Here is an 18782-nt window from a genome sequence, read left to right as displayed (position 1 = left end):
TTCCCTGTGTTCTCTTTCCCTCCTTTCTTTAATAGCTGTGTTACATTTGCTACGTTACAATCCACGGGGACCTGTTTAGAATCTAAGGAATTTAGAAAGATCAAAACCAAAGCATCCATTAACTTTGCAGCCATCTCTCGTCTTTTATTCCCAACAGATTCTCTAGATACGTTTCCTCTACTTATATTAATTACATTGAGTTCCTCGCTTTGGGTTTCCCACCATTTTAGGAATGCTTTTTGCATCTTGTACTCTGAAGACATGTACATAATATTTGTTTAAATTTTCTGCAATTTCCTTAATCATAATCATTTATGCTGCCTCGGTCTGTAAGGGACCAATGTTTATAGAAACATAGAAACATAGAAAATAGGTGCAGGAGTAGGCCATTCAGCCATTCCAGCCTGCACCGCCATTCAATGAGTCCATGGCTGAACATGAAACTTCAGTACCCCCTTCCTGCTTTCTCGCCATACCCCTTGATCCCCCAAGTAGTAAGGAGTTCATAGAACTCCCTTTTGAATATATTTAGTGAATTGGCCTCAATTACTTTCTGTGGTAGAGAATTCCACAGGTTCACCACTCTCTGGGTGAAGAACTTTCTCCTCATCTCGGTCCTAAATGGCTTACCCCTTATCCTTAGACTGTGACCCCGGGTTCTGGACGTCCCCAACATTGGGAACGTTCTTCCTGCATCTAACCTGTCTAAACCCGTCAGAATTTTAAACGTTTCTATCAGGTCCCCTCTCATTCTTCTGAACTCCAGTGAATACAAGCCCAGTTGATCCAGTCTTTCTTGATAGGTCAGTCCCACCATCCCGGGAATCAGTCTGGTGAATCTTCGCTGCACTCCCTCAATAACAAGAATATCCTTCCTCAAGTTAGGAGACCAAAACTGCACACAATACTCCAGGTGTGGCCTCACCAAGGCCCTGTACAACTGTAGCAACACCTCCCTGCCCCTGTACTCAAATCCCCTCGCTATGAAGGCCAACAGGCCATTTGCTTTCTTAACCGCCTGCTGTACCTGCATGCCAACCTTTAATGACTGATGTACCATGACACCCAGGTCTCGTTGCACCTCCCCTTTTCCTAATCTGTCACCATTCAGATAATAATCTGTCTCTCTCTTTTTACCACCAAAGTGGATAACCTCACATTTATCCACATTATACTTCATCTGCCATGCATTTGCCCACTCACCTACCCTATCCAAGTCACTCTGCAGCCTCATAGCATCCTCCTCGCAGCTCACACTGCCACCCAACTTAGTGTCATCCGCAAATTTGGAGATACTACATTTAATCCCCTCGTCTAAATCATTAATGTACAATGTAAACAGCTGGGGCCCCAGCACAGAACCTTGCGGTACCCCACTAGTCACTGCCTGCCATTCTGAAAAGTACCCATTTACTCTTACTTTGCTTCCTGTCTGACAACCAGTTCTCAATCCACGTCAGCACACTACCCCCAATCCCATGTGCTTTAACTTTGCACATTAATCTCTTGTGTGGGACCTTGTCGAAAGCCTTCTGAAAGTCCAAATATACCACATCAACTGGTTCTCCTTTATCCACTTTACTGGAAACATCCTCAAAAAATTCCAGAAGATTTGTCAAGCATGATTTCCCTTTCACAAATCCATGCTGACTTGGACCTACCATGTCACCATTTTCCAAATGCGCTGCTATGACATCCTTAATAATTGATTCCATCATTTTACCCACTACTGAGGTCAGGCTGACCGGTCTATTATTCCCTGTTTTCTCTCTCCCTCCTTTTTTATATTTGCTACTCTCTTCATTTTTACATACTTGTATCATCGCTTACAACCTGTTTTTATATTTCTTGTTAGCTTTCTCTCATATTTTATTTTTTTCCCTTTTTATCAATGCTTTGTCACCTTTTGTTGGTTTCTGAAATTCTCCCAATCCTCATGCTTACTACTATGTATCGCTACATTATAAGCTTCTTCTCTAAATCAAAAGTTATCCTTAACTTCTTCAGTTAGCCACGGATGGATCACTTTCACTGTGGAGTTTTTGCTTCTCAATTGAATGTTTTTTGTTGAGAAATATGAAATATTTATTTAAGTGCTGGCCACTGCTTATCTATTGCCATGGCTTTTAATCTATTTTTCCAATCTATCTTAGCCAGCATGATATTCATAGCTATGTTATTGGCTTGATTTAAGTTTAAGAATCTAGTTTCGGACTTGGGCAAGTCACTCTCCAACGTAAAGTGGAATTCTATCATATTGCGTTCACTCTGCCCGAGAGGACGTTTCACTATGAGATTGTTAATGTACCCTGTCTCATTACAGAATACAATATCCAAAATAGCCTGTTTCCTGGTTGCTTTCAATACGTAATGTTCTCGGATACAGCCCCAAATGCATTCGCTGAAATCATTCTCCAGACTATGATTACAAATTTGATTTATCCAGTCTATATGTAGATTCATGTCCCCCACCATTATTGCATTTTTACAAGCTCCTACTCTATCTTGATTAATATTCTATCCAATGGTATACCGAGTTTTAGGGTGCTATATATTCCTCCCACTAGTGTTTTCTGCCCCTTGTTATTCCTTCTCTCCACCCATACTGATTCTACTTCCTGATGTTCCGAGCCAAGATCCTTTTTCTCTTCTGTCCTTGTTTCATCGTGTATTATCAGGGATACTCCCCATCCTTTATCATTCTGACTGTCTTTTTGAAACGTCAATTTCCCTGGAACATTTAGTTTCCACCTTGGACAACTTGCAACCACGTCTCTGTATGGGCTATTGGTTTCAAACCCATTTATCTCTATTTGTGGCACTAGTTCATTCATCTTATTACGAATGCTTCGTGCATTCAGATAAAGATTTGATTTAAAATGATTCCCTGCATTGACCTTATTCTCTGCTGCACTGCTACCATTAAAATCTCTGTCCCTTCCCTTCATACTCTGCTTATTTTTACCCAAATCGCTAAATTACTCTATTGCATTGAACTTTCTCTTTAGATAGCCAAGTTCCCCCTCAGCTGACCCCTCCCCCCATGTTTTAGTTTGAAGCTCGATGTACAGCTCTAGTTATTCGATTCGCGGGATGCTGGTCCCAAGCACTGTTTAAATGGAGCCCATCTCGACGGAACGGCTCCCACTTTTCCCAGTACTGGTGCCAGTGCCCGATGAAATTAAAACTTTTCCACCCACACCATTCTTTCAACCTCGTATCTGGCTTGGTCCTGTGCCAATCTGCGCATGGCGCAGATAGTAATCCAGAGGTTAATACCTTTGAGATTCAGTGTAATAATTTAGTCCCTGGCTCCTAAAAATCCCCAACAGAACCTCACTCTTAGTTCTACTCACATCATTAATTCCTACATGGGCCAATAATAATGGACCCTCGACCTCCCATTCCACGTTCCTCTCCCGCCACAAGGAGATATTCTTAACCCTTGCACTGGGCAGGCAAAACAACCTCCAGAGCTCCCTGCCTCGGCAGCAGAGAATAGTAACTATCCCCCTGACTATATTGTCCCCTAACACAGTCCTTCCTTCTCCCGCCACTTGGATGGCACCCCGTACCACAGTGCCTTGGCCAGTTTGCCCATCCTCCCTGCTGGCCTTTTCCTCATCATCACAGGAAGCAAGTACCTCTACCTGTCGGACAGGGTCAATGCTGAGGCACATCCATCACTGCATTCTGGGTCTCTGTAACCCAAACACATTTTAATGGCATTCCTCTTCTCTCTGCTCCCGCTCATTTATGGCGTTCAGAAGGCGAGGGTGACAGAGACAGACACAGAGAGAAAGAGAGACAGCGATAGACAGAGTGTGAGAGAGACAGATCTAGGGATGTTCAGAAAGGGGGGGGTGCAGGGGGTCAGAGAGACAGAGGGACAGAGATTGAGACAGAAAGGTGGAGAGAGAGAGAAACAGAGAGCTGGAGAAAGAGAGGCAGAGAGAAAGACACACAGATATACAGGGAAAGGAGAAGGCAGTCATAGAGACAGAGGTAGTGAGACGGAGATAGACAATAAAGAGAGGGAGAGGAACCGAGAGAGGGACAGAGATATGTGGACAGATCCAGGCAGAGATTGAGTGATACGTCGATAGAGTGACATAGTGATAGAGAGAGGAAGAGGGTTTAGGAGATAGAGAGACAGAGAGTGTAGGAGATAGAGAGAGGGAGGGGGGAGAGAGAGAGATACAGCCAGAGAGAAAGCAAGAGAGGGAAAGAGAAAGAGAGGGAGGAAGAGGCAGAGTGGGACAGAGAAAAACAGCGAGAGAGCGAGGGAGAGAGACAGAGAGGGAGAGAGAGGGAGAGAGACAGAGAGAGTGAGAGAGGGAGAAACAGAGTAACAGAGAGATGCAGACAGATACAGAGATACATTCAGCGAGAAAGAGAGGGAGTTAGAGAGCGAGAAGAGGGAGAGAGACAGAAACAGAGCGAGAAGCGGATATAGAGTGGCACAGTCAGACTAGGACCGAGACATAGAGATACAGATCGAGAGAGACAGAGACGGAGCGACAGATATAGACAGAGATGGAGAGACAGAGTTCGAGCGATATAGAGAGAAAGAGATACAGAAAAGGAGAGATACAAAGGGAGAGACAGAGAGAGAGGGTGACAGAGAAAGAGAGATAGCTGGGTCGGGGGTCTCGGTCAGTCTCCTCTTGAGAGGGTCGCGGTGAGTCCACTGCGGAGATGTTATCGGTCAGTCTCCTCTGGAGAGGGTCGCGCTCAGTCCCTTAGGAGGATGTTATCGATCAGTCCCCTCTGGAGAGGGTATCCGTCAGTCCCATAGGGACATTCTCCCTCCAGGGGGACTGACCAAGACCCTCTCCCCATGGGACTGACCGAGTCCTTCTCCCCAGGGGACTGACCGAGACCCCCTTCCCCAGGGGACTGACCGAGAACCCCCCTCCCCAGGGGACTGACCGAGTCCTTCTCCCCAGGGGACTGACCGAGACCCCTCTCCTCAGGGGACTGACCGAGACCCCCTCCAGAGGGGACTGAGACTCTCTCTCGAGGGGCCTGACCGAGACCCCCTCCCCCCAGGGGCCTGACCGAGACCCCCTCCCCAGGGGACTGACCGAGACCCTCTCCCCAGGGGACTGACCAAGACCCCCCTCCCCAGGGGACTGACCGAGACCCTCTCTCCAGGGGACTGACCGAGACCCTCTCCAGAGGGGACTGTCCGAGTCCCTCTCCCCAGGGGACTGACCCAGACCCCCTCCAGTTTGTACCCAATGGGGCTCACGTGAGTTCTGTCTGTTTATAACTGGGGGTTTAATTCCTACTCTGGGCCCTGGTTTTGTTACCTCGGGTTAACAGTTCTTGTGCAATTGCGTCCCTTGTGTCTTGAAGAGGTTACCCGGCTGGCAATGCGACAAACACATGTTAGCCCCTTTTCAGCGCACAACGAGTTAAGAGGAGAGTAAGGTCGGAAACATGAACCTATGGAGGGACCGTTCAAAATAATACTCGTGTTTGGGAGCAATGTGACAATTTGGAGGGGACATGCAGGCCATTTGAGGGGGTTTGATAGAGTAATTCGGGAACTACTATTTCCAGTGGCAGGAGGGTGGGGAACCAAAGGACACAGGTTTGCAATAATTAGGAATGGAATCAGAGCAGAGATGAGGAGGATTTGTTCTGTATAATTGGAAAGAAACAGTTTGCAGGGCCAGGAGAGGCACTGATTGGATTGCTCTTTCAGACAGGATGGAAGGGCCAAATGGCTGTATGATTCTCTGATTTGTTGCTGGTTCATGGGGCTATTTCCCATTAACCTGAGGGGTGGTATTTTCAGAGTCCCAGCTGTGCTCTTCTGTTCCCAATCACTCATCATTGTCTGTAAATTACTTATCCAGCCCCCGAGTAAGACTCACAGACCGGCAAGTCGCATCTACACTGTCATTTGGAGAAGGAACTTTTATTTAATATATTCAAACAATGAAGCTATTTTTACTGATAATAACGAGACCACCAGGCGCTAGCTGCAGTAAGCGGTGGAGTTTTATTAACACAACACTGGGACAACAACTTGCATTTATATAGCGGCTTCAATGTAATGAAATGTCACAAGACAATTACCAGACCAAATTTGACACTGAGCCACATAGAGATGTTAGAACAAATGACAAGCTCAGTGAAGTGGGAGGATTAAGAAGCACTTGAACGAGGTGGAGCTACGAAGAGGTTTAGGGAGGGAATTCTAGAGTTTGGCAGCTGACAACATGGGCGCCAGTCTGATGAAAATCGAGGATGCCCAAAATGTCAGAGGAGTGGAGAGATCTCGGAGGGCTGTAGCGACAAGTTACAGAGTCTGACTCCTCACTGGGAGACACACATTGTAAACAAGGACACTTGTTACACAGTCTGACTCCTCACTGGGAGACACACACTGTACACAGGGACACTTGTTACAGAGTCTGACTCCTCACTGGGAGACACACACTGTACACGGACATTTGTTACAGAGTCTGACTCCTCACTGGGAGACACACTGTACACAGGGACACTTGGTACACAGGGACACTTGTTACAGAGTCTGACTCCTCACTGGGAGACACTGTACACGGACATTTGTTACAGAGTCTGACTCCTCACTGGGAGACACACTGTACACAGGGACACTTGGTACACAGGGACACTTGTTACACAGTCTGACTCCTCACTGGGAGACACACACTGTACACAGGGACACTTGTTACAGATTCTGACTCCTCACTGGGAGACACACCCAGGAACACTGAGCACAATTGTCATTTCCCCACTGCAGCCCAGACTGAGCCCCTCTCTGTGCATTTCTCCAGTGCCCCATTGGGGAACATTCACCCCAGATATCCTGCAGAAGCAGCGCTGTTTGTGTGTGGGGAGGTCACGTGACCCTGGGGTAGGGCCTCTGACGCCACAATGGGAGATGACGCGCGCTGAGCGGGAAACCTTTAAAGGGGCCGCTAGGGTGAAACCCGGAGCCTGGGTCTGGGGGAGGGGATAAAGGAGAACGGCAGGATATCGGCCCAAATGGTCAGATGATGATGATCATCATAGGCGGTCCCTCGAAGCAATGATGACTTGCATTCACGCCAAAGAGGGATGAGTTCATAGATGTTTCAATGAAGGATCCAAATCCCGAACTACATCGTGAACGGTGGAAGATGCCTGTGCTTGGATTTTTTTAATGGGTGGTGGCCGTTGCACACCAGCTACCACACGGGCTTGGTCCAGTAGCAAGGATTACCCAAGACTAACTGGAGACCAGTTTTGCTGCACAAACCGAGCGCACACACATACTACAGTGTGAGCTGGCCTGTGCTGCCCCTGGGCTCTTGCCTCTCCTGGGCCCGAGTCACTTTCCTCTATGGACTCTTGCCGCTCCTTCATCCCTCCTGCTGTGCCTGCCTACACTGCAATCAGCGACCTGGCTTCGTAGCCGTCCCCCTCCTGCAGCAGCAGTGGTATGCCGCCTCAAGCTGCTCCCTCCAATGGACCTGGTCTGCTAATGGTCTTGCAGGCTGGGACTGTGCCACACTGAGGATCATAGTGAAATGTTCACACAATGAGAGCAGTGATGGTCAAACAGTGAAATGTTCACACAATGAGAGCAGTGATGGTCATACAGTGAAATATTCATGCAATGAGAGCAGTGATGGTCAGACAGTGAAATGTTCACACAATGAAAGCAGTGGTCATACAGTGAAATATTCAAGCAATGAGAGCAGTGATGGTCATTGTTTTATATATATAAACCTGTATATACCTTGTGTAGCCACCAGAGGGCTCATCTCCTGTAGTCCCAAAGGATCCCACAATCCATTGGGAGTACAGGTACTTGAGGCCTCACAGGCTGGAGAGGCACTCTGGAGACCTGCAATAAAAGACTATGGTCACAATTTACTTTGAGCTCACAGTATCCAGTCAGACGCTTTATTCATACATAACAATTGGCGACAAAATACACAACGATGCAGAGAACACTGTGCATCCTGGAGAAATTCTCGGAGGGAGATGATTGCGAAACCTTCGTGGCCAACGAGCTGGAAGGTGAAGCGAATGCTGCCAAACAAAGGGCGATTCTCCTCACCGTCTGCAGGGCAGCAACGTATGGCCTCATGAAAAATCTGCTTCCTCCAGAAAAACTGACAGAGAAATCGTACAATGATTTGTGCATACTGGTCCGGGAGCATCTGAACCCAAAGGAAAGCATTCTGATGGCGCGGCACAGGTTCTGCACCGACAAAAGGTCTGAATGCCCGGAAGTGGCGAGTTATGTCGCCGAGCTAAGACGCCTTGAAGGACATTGCAAATTTGAAGGACATTTGGAGCACATGCTCAGAGACTTCTTCGTACTTGGCATTAGCCATGAAGTGATACTTCGCAAACTTTTGACTGTAGAGACTCCAACCTTGAGTAAAGCCATAGCGATAGCCCAAGCGCTCATTGCCACCCAATGACAATGCTAAGCAAATCTCTCAGCACAATTGCTGCTACAAGTACTGTGAGCAAAGCGATGTTTTCAAATCGCAACGTACCCTGGGAAGGCCCCAAATGCCTGCACCTGCACGTCCGCAGATGTCCGAGTCCACCATCAAGGGTGATGAATGCTACGCCGTTCACCCCTGCAGCGCCAACAAGGTGTTATCATCTTTTCCATTCATGCCGCTTTAAAGGGTACGTTTGCAAGGTCTGGGACACCTCCAACGTATGTGCAGGCGACTTGCAAACCCAGTTAATCCTGCAAACCACCATGTGGCAGAAGACAGATCCACGGTGGATCACGACGAACCAGAGCCTCAGACCGAGGAGGCAGAGGTATACGGGGTGCACACCTTCACCACAAAGTGCCCCCCGATAATGAAGGATGAATTAAATGGACTCCCGGTGTCCATGGAGCTGGACACGGGCACGAGCTAGTCCATTATGAGCAAAAAGACTTTCGATAAATTGTGGTGCAGCAAGGCCTCAAGGCCAGTCTTGACTCCCATTCACACAAAATTGAGAACTTACACAAAGGAACCGATTCCCGTAATCGGCAGTGCTACTGTCTCCTACGATGGAGCGGTGCGCAAGTTACTAATCTGGGTGGTACTGGGCGATGGTCCCACGCTGCTCAGCAGGAGCTGGCTGAGAAAGATACGCTGGAACTGGGACGATGTCCGAGCGCTCTCACTCGCTGACGACAGTGTGTGCTCAGGCCTTAAACAAGTTCATTTTGGGAAGTTCCAAGGAGCAAAAGTGCAGATCCATCTAATTCCCGGGGCGCGACCGACCCATCCATCACTTGGTGAGAGCGGGATCGTACATGATGAAAGGGTAGAGATCGAGCTGGACCAGCTGCAACGAGAGGGCATCATTTCGCCGATCGAATTCAACTAGTGGGCTAGTCCAATTGTTCCAATCCTCAAGGGAGACGGCACCATCAGAATCTGTGGTGATTATAAAGTAACTATCAATCGTTTCTCCATGCAGGATCAATACGCACCACCAAAGGCTGATGACATTTTTTGCAGCGCTGGCAGGAGGAAAGACATTCACGAAGCTGGACTTTACCTCGGCCTACATGACGCAGGAGCTGGAGGAATCAGCGAAGGGCCTCACCTGCATCAACACGTATAATGGTCTTTTCATTTGCAACACATGCCCATTTGGGATTCGATCAGCCGCGCCGATATTTCAAAGAAACATGGAAAGCTTATTGAAGTTGGTCCCGCGCAAGGTGGTCTTCCAGGACGACATCTTGGTTACAGGTCGGGACACAGTCGAGCATCTGCAGAACCTGGAGAAGGTTCTTCTTCGACTCAACCGCGTGGGGCTCAGGTTAAAACGCTTGAAGTGCGTTATCCTGGCGCCTGAAGTGGAGTTCCTGAGGAGAAGAATCGAGGCAGACGGCATCAGGCCCACTGATTCGAACATGGAGGCAATCAAGAACGCACCAAGGCCACAGAATGTGACGGAGCTACATTTGTTTCTAGCACTCCTGAACTAATTTGCTAACTGCTTACTGGGTCTCAGCACACTGGTAAAACCACTGCACGCCTTACTGCATACCCTTTATTAAGCAGGAAATTGATGGGATTGAAGGCCGATAAATCCCCAGGGCCTGATAGTCTGCATCCCAGAGTATGTAAGGAAGTGGCCCTAGAAATAGTGGATGCATTGGTGATCATTTTCCAACAATCTAACAACTCTGGATCAGTTCCTATGGACTGGAGGGTAGCTAATGTAACACCACTTTTTAAAAAAGGAGGGAGAGAAAACGGGTAATTATAGATTGGTTGGCCTGACATTAGTAGTGGGAAAATGTTGGAATCAATTATTAAAGATGAAATAGCAGCGCATTTGGAAAACAGTGACAGGATCAGACCAAGTCAGCATGGATTTATGAAAGGGAAATCATGCTTGACGAATCTTCTGGAATTTTTTGAAAATGTAACTAGTAGAGTGGACAAGGGAGAACCAGGGGATGTGGTGTATTTGGACTTTCAAAAGGCTTTTGACAAAGTCCCGCACAAGATATTGGTGTGCAATATCAAAGCGCATGGTATTGGGGGTAAGTTTTGACATGGATAGAGAACTGGTTGGCAGACAGGAAGCAGAGTCTGGATAAACGGGTCCTTTTCAGAATGGCAGGCAGTCACTAGTGGAGTGCCATAGGGCTCAGTGCTGGGACCCCAGCTCTTTACAATATACATTAACGATTTAGATGAAGGAATTGAGTGTAATATCTCCAAGTTTGTGGATGACACTAAACTGGGTGGGGCGGTGGGAGCTGTGAGGACGCTGAGAGGCTGCAGGGTGACTTGGACAGGTTAGGTGAGTGGGCAAATGCAGTATAATGTGGATAAATGTGAGGTTATCCATTTTGGGGGCAAAAACACAAAGGCAGAATATCATCTGAATGGCGGCAGATTCGGAAAAGGGGAGGTGCAACGAGACCTGGGTGTCACTGAAAGTGGGCCTGCAGGTACAGCAGGCGGTGAAGAAGGTAAATGGTATGTTGGCCTTCATAGCTAGGGGATTTGAGTAGAGGAGCAGGAAGGTCTTACTGCAGATGTACAGGGCCTTAGTGAGGCCTCACCTAGAATATTGTGTTCAGTTTTGGTCTCCAAATCTGAGGAAGGACGTTCTTGCTATTGAGGGAGTGCAGCGAAGGTTCACCAGACTGATTCCAGGGATGGTTGGACTTCATATGAGGAGAGACTGGATCAACTGGGCATTTATTCACGGGAGTTTAGAAGGATGAGAGGGGATCTCATAGAAACCAATAAGATTCTAACGGGTTAGATGCGGGAAGAATGTTTCCGATGTTGGGGAAGTCCAGAACCAGGGAACATAGTCTTAGGATAAGGGGTAGGCCATTTAGGACTGAGATGAGGAGAAACTTCTTCACTGAAGAGTTGTTAACCTATGGAATTCCCTGCCGCAGAGTTATTGATGCCAGTTCATTGAATATATTCAAGAGGGAGTTAGATATGGCCCTTAAGAGGATCAAGGGGTATGGAGAGAAAGCAGGAAAGGGGTGCTGAGGGAATGATCAGCCATCTTATTGAATGGCGGTGCAGGCTTGAAGGGCCGAATGGCCTACTCCTGCATCTATTTTCTATGTTTCTATAACGGAGACGAATGGGTATGAGGCAAAAGCCAAGAAAATGCCTTTGTAAAAGCTATAAAATTGTTATGCTCAAACAAATTGCTGGTGTTGTATGATCCATGTAAGCGTTTGGTACGAGCATGTGAAGTGTCATCGCACGGCATCAGATGTGTATTGCAACAAGCTAATGAATCTGGGAAATTGCAACCGGTTGCTTATGCATCCAGAAGTCTGTCTAAGGCTGAGACAGCCTACAGCATGATTGAAAAAGAAGCGTTAGCTTGTGTTTATGGGGTAAACAAAATGCATCAATATCTGTTTGGGCTCAAATTTAAATTGGAAACCGACCATAAGCCACTGATATCCCTTTTTTCCTAAAGTAAGGGGATAAATACGAATGTATCAGCCCGCATCCAGAGATGGGCGCTCACGTTGTCCGCATACAACTACGCCATCCACCACAGGCCAGGCACAGAAAACTGTGACGATACTCTAAGGAGGCTGCCATTGCCCACCATGGGGGTGGAAATGGCACAGCCCGCAGATTTAGTCACGGTTATGGAAGCATTCGAGAGTGAGCAATCACCCGTCACAGCCTGACAGATTAGAACCTGGACGAGCCAGGACCCCTTACTGTCGCTGGTAAAAAAAAAGTGTGCTTCACAGGAGCTGGTCCAGTGTCCCAGTGGAAATGCAGGAAAAGATAAAGCCGTACCAGCGGCGCAAAGGTGAAATGTCTATACAGGCAGCCTGCCTTCTGTGGGGTAATCGGGTAGTGGTCCCCAAGAAGGGCAGGGACACTTTCATCACTGACCTCCACAGTACTCACTCAGGGATTGTAATGATGAAAGCGATAGCCAGATCCCACGTGTGATGGCCTGGTATCGATGTGGACTTAAAGAGTAACACATGCTCACAGGGAGGCGCCACTAAGTTTATGTTCTTCGCCCTCCAAACTGTGGTCCAGGGTTCATGTCGACTATGCAGGCCCATTTTTGGGTAAAATGTTCCTTGTGGTTGTAGATGCATACTCCAAAGGGATTGAATGTGAGAAAATGTCGGCAAGCACGTCCGCTGCCATCACTGAAAGCCTGCAGGCCATGTTTGCCACTCACCCACTGCCTGATGTCCTTGTGAGCGACAACAGGCCATGTTTCACCAGTGCCGAGTTCAAAGAGTTCATGACCCGTAATGGGATCAAACATGTTACATCTGCCCCATTCAAACTATCATCCAATGGTCAGGCAGAGACATCAGTGCAAACCATCAATCAGGGCTTGAAGAGGGTAACTGAAGGCTCACTGCAGACTCGCCTATCCCGGGTCCTGCTTAGCTACTGCACTAGACCCCACTCGCTCACTGGGATTCCACTTGTTGAACTGCTCATGAAAATGGCACTTAAGACAAGGCTCTCGTTAGTTCACCCTGATCTACATGAACAGGTAGAACAAAGTACATATCACGATAGCGCAAATGTGCCACGCAAAATTGAAATCAATGATCCTGTATTTGTGTTGAACTATGGCAAGGTCCCAAGTGGCTTCCTGGCACTATTGTGGCCAAATAGGGAGCAGGGTATTTCGGTTCAAACTTTCAAATGGACTCATTCAGTGGAAACACTTGAACCAAATCAAACTCAGATTCACGGACTATCCTAAGCAACCCACAATAGACCCTACCCTTCTGTGACCCCCTCAACATACACACCAATGGCAGCCAACACCACGGTTGACCACGAAGCAGAACCCATCACCCGCAGCAGGACTCACCACGCCAGGCAGCCCAGCAAGGCCAGTTGCACAGCAGCCCAGCGAGGGCCCAACAAACGACTCACCAAAGCCAGCATTTGCACCGAGACAATCAACCAGGGAAAGAAAGGCCCCATATTGACTCACCTTGTAAATAATTACACTGTTGACTTGGGGGCAGGGGGGGGGGGGGGAGTGGGTGTGTTGTTATATATGAAAACCTGTATATATGTTGTGTAGCCACCAGAGGGCTCATCCTCTGGAGTCCCATGGGATCCCACAATCGCTTGCGAGTACACGTACTTAAGGAGGCCTCACAGGCTGGAGAGGCACTCTGGAGACCTGCAATAAAAGACTACGGTCACACTTTACTTTGAGCTCACAGTATCCAGTCAGACTCTTTCTCCATACATAACGTCATACAGTGAAATGTTCACACAATGAGAGCAGTGATGGTCATACAGTGTAATGTTCACACATCTACACTCAGTTCGGGTCTTGTTCCCTGCAGTGACTTCAGCTGTTTTTGTCCGATTGAACTGAACTGATTACCCGTCAGCCTGAAACAGATTAAAGATTAAACAGGAAATAAACAGATTGAACAACAGTGTAAATAACGAAGACTGGGGTTAATATTTCTATAATAATTACAGACACATTACTCATAAATAGTGACTGAAACCTATTTATATTGTATTACATTAAACATTCACACAAACACTCACACGATCCGCTCCAGACTTCTGCAGGTCAGTATGAGGCGGCGAAGAGCGGCGACAGATCGGTCTGTGAAGGAGCTTGATTCCAGGTGTAGAACCGTCAATGAGCGGTTTGTACTGAGAGCGGAGGCGAGATTCTCGGCACAAGAATCTGTGAGATCGTTAAAATTCAGCCTGGGGATAGGAGAGAGAAACAACAGGAATCAGGGTAAATCCCCAGTGTGTATTAATAACACTGTTACTGATATTAATAAACACTGAACATTATTAGTATCAGTAATAGTGTTATTATTAAAAACTGATTAGTAACACTATTACTGATACTAATAATAATGTTCTGTGTTTATTAATACTATTACTGATATTAATAAACACTGATTATTAGTATCAGTAATAGTGTTATTAATAAACACTGAAAATTATTAATAACACTATTACTGATATTAATAATAATATACAGTGTCAGCCATCCAGTGATTATAACCACAATCTCACACAGTCTGGTACTTACTGCAGTTCCTGTATTTTACAGTCCGGGTCCCTCAGAGCCGCAGACAGCAGTTTCACTCCAGAATCTCCCAGATTATTGTGACTCAGGTGCAGATCCGTCAGTGAGCGGTTTGTACTGAGAGCAGAGGCGAGATCTTCGGCACAAGATTCTGTGAGACCGACATCCCACAGCCTGGGGATCAGAGAGAGAAATAACAGGAATCAGAGTAAAACCCCAGTTTTATTGATAACACTACTATTAATAATAATGATCAGTGTTTTTTGATAAAACTAATAATAGTGTTATTAATAAACACTGAACATTATTATCAGTATTACTGATTAATAAACACTGAATATCTATCAGTAATAGTATTAATAAACAATTAATATTATTAATAGCAGTGTTATTAATAAACACTGATTAGTAACTATTACTGATATTAATAAACACTGTATGTTATTATTAGTAACACTATTACTGATACTAATAACAATGTGCCGTGTCAGACAGACATCCAGTGATTATAACCACAATCTCACACAGTCTGGTACTTACCACAGTTCCTGTATTTTACAGTTCGGGTTCCTCAGAGCCGCAGACAGCAGTTTCACTCCTGAATCTTCCAGTTTATTATCACTCAGGTCCAGACACATCAGTGAGTGGTTTGTACTGAGAGCGGAGGCAAGATCCTCGGCACAAGAATCTGTGAGACCGACAGCACCCAGCCTGGGGATCAGAGAGAGAAATAACAGGAATCAGAGTAAATCCCCAGTGTGTATTAATAACACTATTACTGATATTAATAAACACTGAACATTATTATTCGTAACACTATTACTGATGCTAATGACAAGTTCAGTGTCAGACATCCAGTGATTATAAACATAATCTCAGTGTCTGGTACTTACCGCAGTTCCTGTATTTTACAGTCAGGGACCCTCAGAGCCGCAGACAGCAGTTTCATACCTGAATCTCCCAGTTTATTGTGATTCAGTCTAAACACAAAGAGAGAGAGAAAAAAATTGAACAAAAGCCCCAATCTGACATATTTTCTCTCTCGGAAATTACAGCAATCACTGAAAGTACGTCAGTAAAGTAATATCTGGTTTTGGGCCGTGATAGCCCATCTGGGCGGGTCCGGTGTAACCAGGGTCAGTGGCGGGTCCTGATCTCGCAGCCGGCTCCAGCCCGCTCTGTGAGACTCACCTGATTGGCCGTGTTATGCCCCGCCCAGCGCGGTTCCCAGCCAATTGAAGGAAGTGGGTCTGGTGACGCGCCATCAGCCGGATTTCTTAAAAGGACTGTGCACAAACAGTTATGGCCTCAGTGTGCTGCTGCAAACAGCAGAACCACCCCGACCTGCGAGAGAACACCACTGCAGGTCAGGAGCATAAGAGCTGGAGCTCAGGGTCCTGGGACATAGTGGGCCGCCCCGCCCTGCGAGAGAACACCACCACAGGTCGGGAGGCTGAGAGCTGGAGCGAGCCACTGCAGCTTCCAGAGCGAGCCGCTCCGAGTGTGTAACGGCTTTGAGGTGAGCGACTGGATGACGTCACCAGGACCCAGGTCGCCATTTGGAGCCTGGGCAGGAGCATCGGCGGGACCCAGGTACAGCAGAGGAGCGGGAAGGTCGTGGCGGACTTACGATGAGTGATCAGGGTGGAGGAGCAATGAGGGATCGTGGAGGAGATTTGATGGGTAATCGTGATGGAGGTTCGGCGAATGTTTGATGCAGAGATGCGGCGGGAGATCGTGGCAGAGGTGCGGCGATTGTTTTTGTGGCGGAGGTGCGGTGATGAAACATGGCGGAGGTGTGGCAAATGTTTGTGGCGGAGGAGCGGCGAGAGATCGTGGCGGAGGTGCGACGAATGAGGGTACAGGGCCCAGAAGAGATGAGGGCTCAGGGCAACACGGGGCCAGCCCACACTGCGATATGTGTGCACACTAGGTCCATGCAGCAAAGTTCATCTCCAGTCGTCCTGGTTAACCCTTGCCACTGGATTAACGTCTAGCTCTGTGAAGCCCGTGAGGTGGCTGATGTGCAACGGTCATACTACGTTAAAAAAATCCACACACAGGCATCTTCCACCCACCCAATTGGAGTTCAGGACGAGAACATCGGGTCCTTCATTGAAACATCTGAGAACTCATGTGGAAGCAAGTCATCCTCGTTCGAGGAAAAGATAGAAAATAGGTGCAGGAGTAGGCCATTCGGCTCTTCGAGCCTGCAGCACCATTCAATAAGATCATGGCTGATCATTCCCTCAGTACCCCTTGATCCCTTTAGCCGTAAGGGCCATATCTAACTCCCTCTTGAATATATCCAATGAACTGGCATCAACAACTCTCTGCGGCAGGGAATTCCACAGGTTCACAGCTCTGAGTGAAGTAGTTTCTCTTCATCTCAGTCCTAAATGGCCTACCTCTTATCTAAGACTATGTCCCCTGGTTCTGGACTTCCCCAACATCGGGAACATTCATCCAGCATCTAACCTGTCCAGTCCCGTTAGAATCTTATACGTTTCTATGAGATCCCCTCTCATCCTTCTAAACTCCATTGAATAAAGGTTCAGTTGATCCAGTCTCTCCTCATATGACAGTCCAGCCATCCCTGCAATCAGTCTGGTGAACCTTCGCTGCACTCCCTCAATCGCAAGAAAGTCCGTCCTCAGATTTGGAGACCAAAACTGAACAAAATATTCGAGGCGAGGCCCCGTACAACTGCAGTAAGACCTCCCAGCTCCTATACGCAAATCCTCGAGCCAATTTATGCCTCATACCGTCGAAGTTACCTTTCCTCAAGTTCAGGACTCTAGTTTCCGAATTAACTATGTCATTCTCCATCTTAATGAAGAATTCTACCATATTATGGTCACTCTTCCCCAAGGGGCCGCGCACAACAAGATTGCTAATTAGTCCCTTCTCATTACACATCACCCAGTCTAAGATGGTCAGCTCTCTAGTTGGTTCATGGACATATTGGTCTGGAAAACCATCCCTAATGCACTCCAGGAAATCCTCCTCTACCGCATTGCTACCAGTTTGATTAGCCCAATCAATATGTAGATTAAAGTCACCCATGATAACTGCTGTACCTTTATTGTACACATCCCTTATTTCTTGTTTGATGCTGTCCCCAATCTCACTACTACTGTTTGGTGGTCTGTACACAATTCTCACGAGCGTTCTCTGCCCTTTGGTATTCCGCAGCTCCACCCACACCGATTCTACATTGTCCAGGCTAATGTCCCTCCTTACTATTGCATTAATTTCTTCTTTAACCAGCAACGCCACCCCGCCTCCTTTTCCTCTCTGCCGATCCTTCCTAAATGTTGAATACACCTGGATGTTGAGTTCCCAGCCTTGGTCACCCTGGAACCATGTCTCCGTGATGCCAATTATGTCATACCCGTTAACTGCTGTCCGCGCAGTTAATTTGTCCACCTTATTCCGAATACTCCTCGCATTGAGGCACAGAGCCTTCAGGCTTGTCTTTTTAGAATTTTGCTGTAATGTGGCCCTGTTTGTTCTTTGCCTTGGGTTTCTCTGCCCTCCACTTTTACTATTCTCCTTTCTATCTTTTGCTTCTGCCTCCATTTTATTTCCCTCTGTCTCCCTGCATAGGTTCCCATCCCCCTGCCATGTTAGTTTAATTCCTCCCCAACAGCACTAGCAAACACTCCCCCTAGGACATTGGTTCCAGTCCTGCCCAGGCGCAGACCGTCTGGGTTTGGACTGGTTCCACCTCCCCCAGAACCGGTTCTAATGTCGCAGGAATTTGAATCCCTCCCTTTTGCACCACTCCTCAAGCCACGTATTCATCTGAGCTATCCTGCGATTCCTACTCTGACTAGCACGTGGCACTGGTAGCAATCCTGAGATTACTACTTTTGAGGGCCTACTTTTTAATTTAACTCCTAGCTCCCTAAATTCGTCTCGGAGGACCTCATCGCGTTTTTTACCGATATCATTGGTACTTATGTGCACCACGACAACTGGCTGCTTACCCTCCCTTTTCAGAATGTCCTGCACCCGCTCCGAGACATCCTTGACCCTTGCGCCAGGGAGGCAACATACCATCCTGGAGTTTCGGTTGTGGCCGCAGAAACGCCTATCTATTCCCCTTACAATCGAATCCCCTATCACTATCGTTCTCCCACTTTTTTTCCTGCCCTCTTGTGCAGCAGAGCCACCCACGGTGCCATGAACCTGGCTGCTGTTGCCCTCCCCTG

General features: G+C 47.3%; 1 protein-coding gene across 3 annotated transcripts in view; it reads right to left on the bottom strand.

Moving 5' to 3' along the window:
- Window positions 1-5994: 5994 nt before the first annotated feature.
- The window catches only part of LOC139239507 (NACHT, LRR and PYD domains-containing protein 3-like), a 72757-nt gene continuing 59969 nt past the window's right edge, over window positions 5995-18782 (bottom strand). For all 3 annotated transcript variants that reach the window (XM_070868301.1, XM_070868302.1, XM_070868300.1), the window contains exons 9-13: window positions 15459-15545; window positions 15106-15276; window positions 14569-14739; window positions 14064-14231; window positions 5995-13898 (exon numbers count right to left, since the gene is read on the bottom strand). In XM_070868301.1, coding sequence (XP_070724402.1) covers window positions 13811-13898; window positions 14064-14231; window positions 14569-14739; window positions 15106-15276; window positions 15459-15545 — 685 coding nt within the window. In that variant the 3' untranslated portion in view covers window positions 5995-13810. The remainder of the gene's footprint in view (window positions 13899-14063; window positions 14232-14568; window positions 14740-15105; window positions 15277-15458; window positions 15546-18782) is intronic.

This window comes from Pristiophorus japonicus, chromosome 27 (assembly GCF_044704955.1).
Source record: "Pristiophorus japonicus isolate sPriJap1 chromosome 27, sPriJap1.hap1, whole genome shotgun sequence".
Lineage (NCBI taxonomy): Eukaryota > Metazoa > Chordata > Chondrichthyes > Pristiophoridae > Pristiophorus > Pristiophorus japonicus.
Note: the sequence above shows the minus strand (reverse complement) of the source record. Positions and strands in the feature narration are given on the sequence as shown.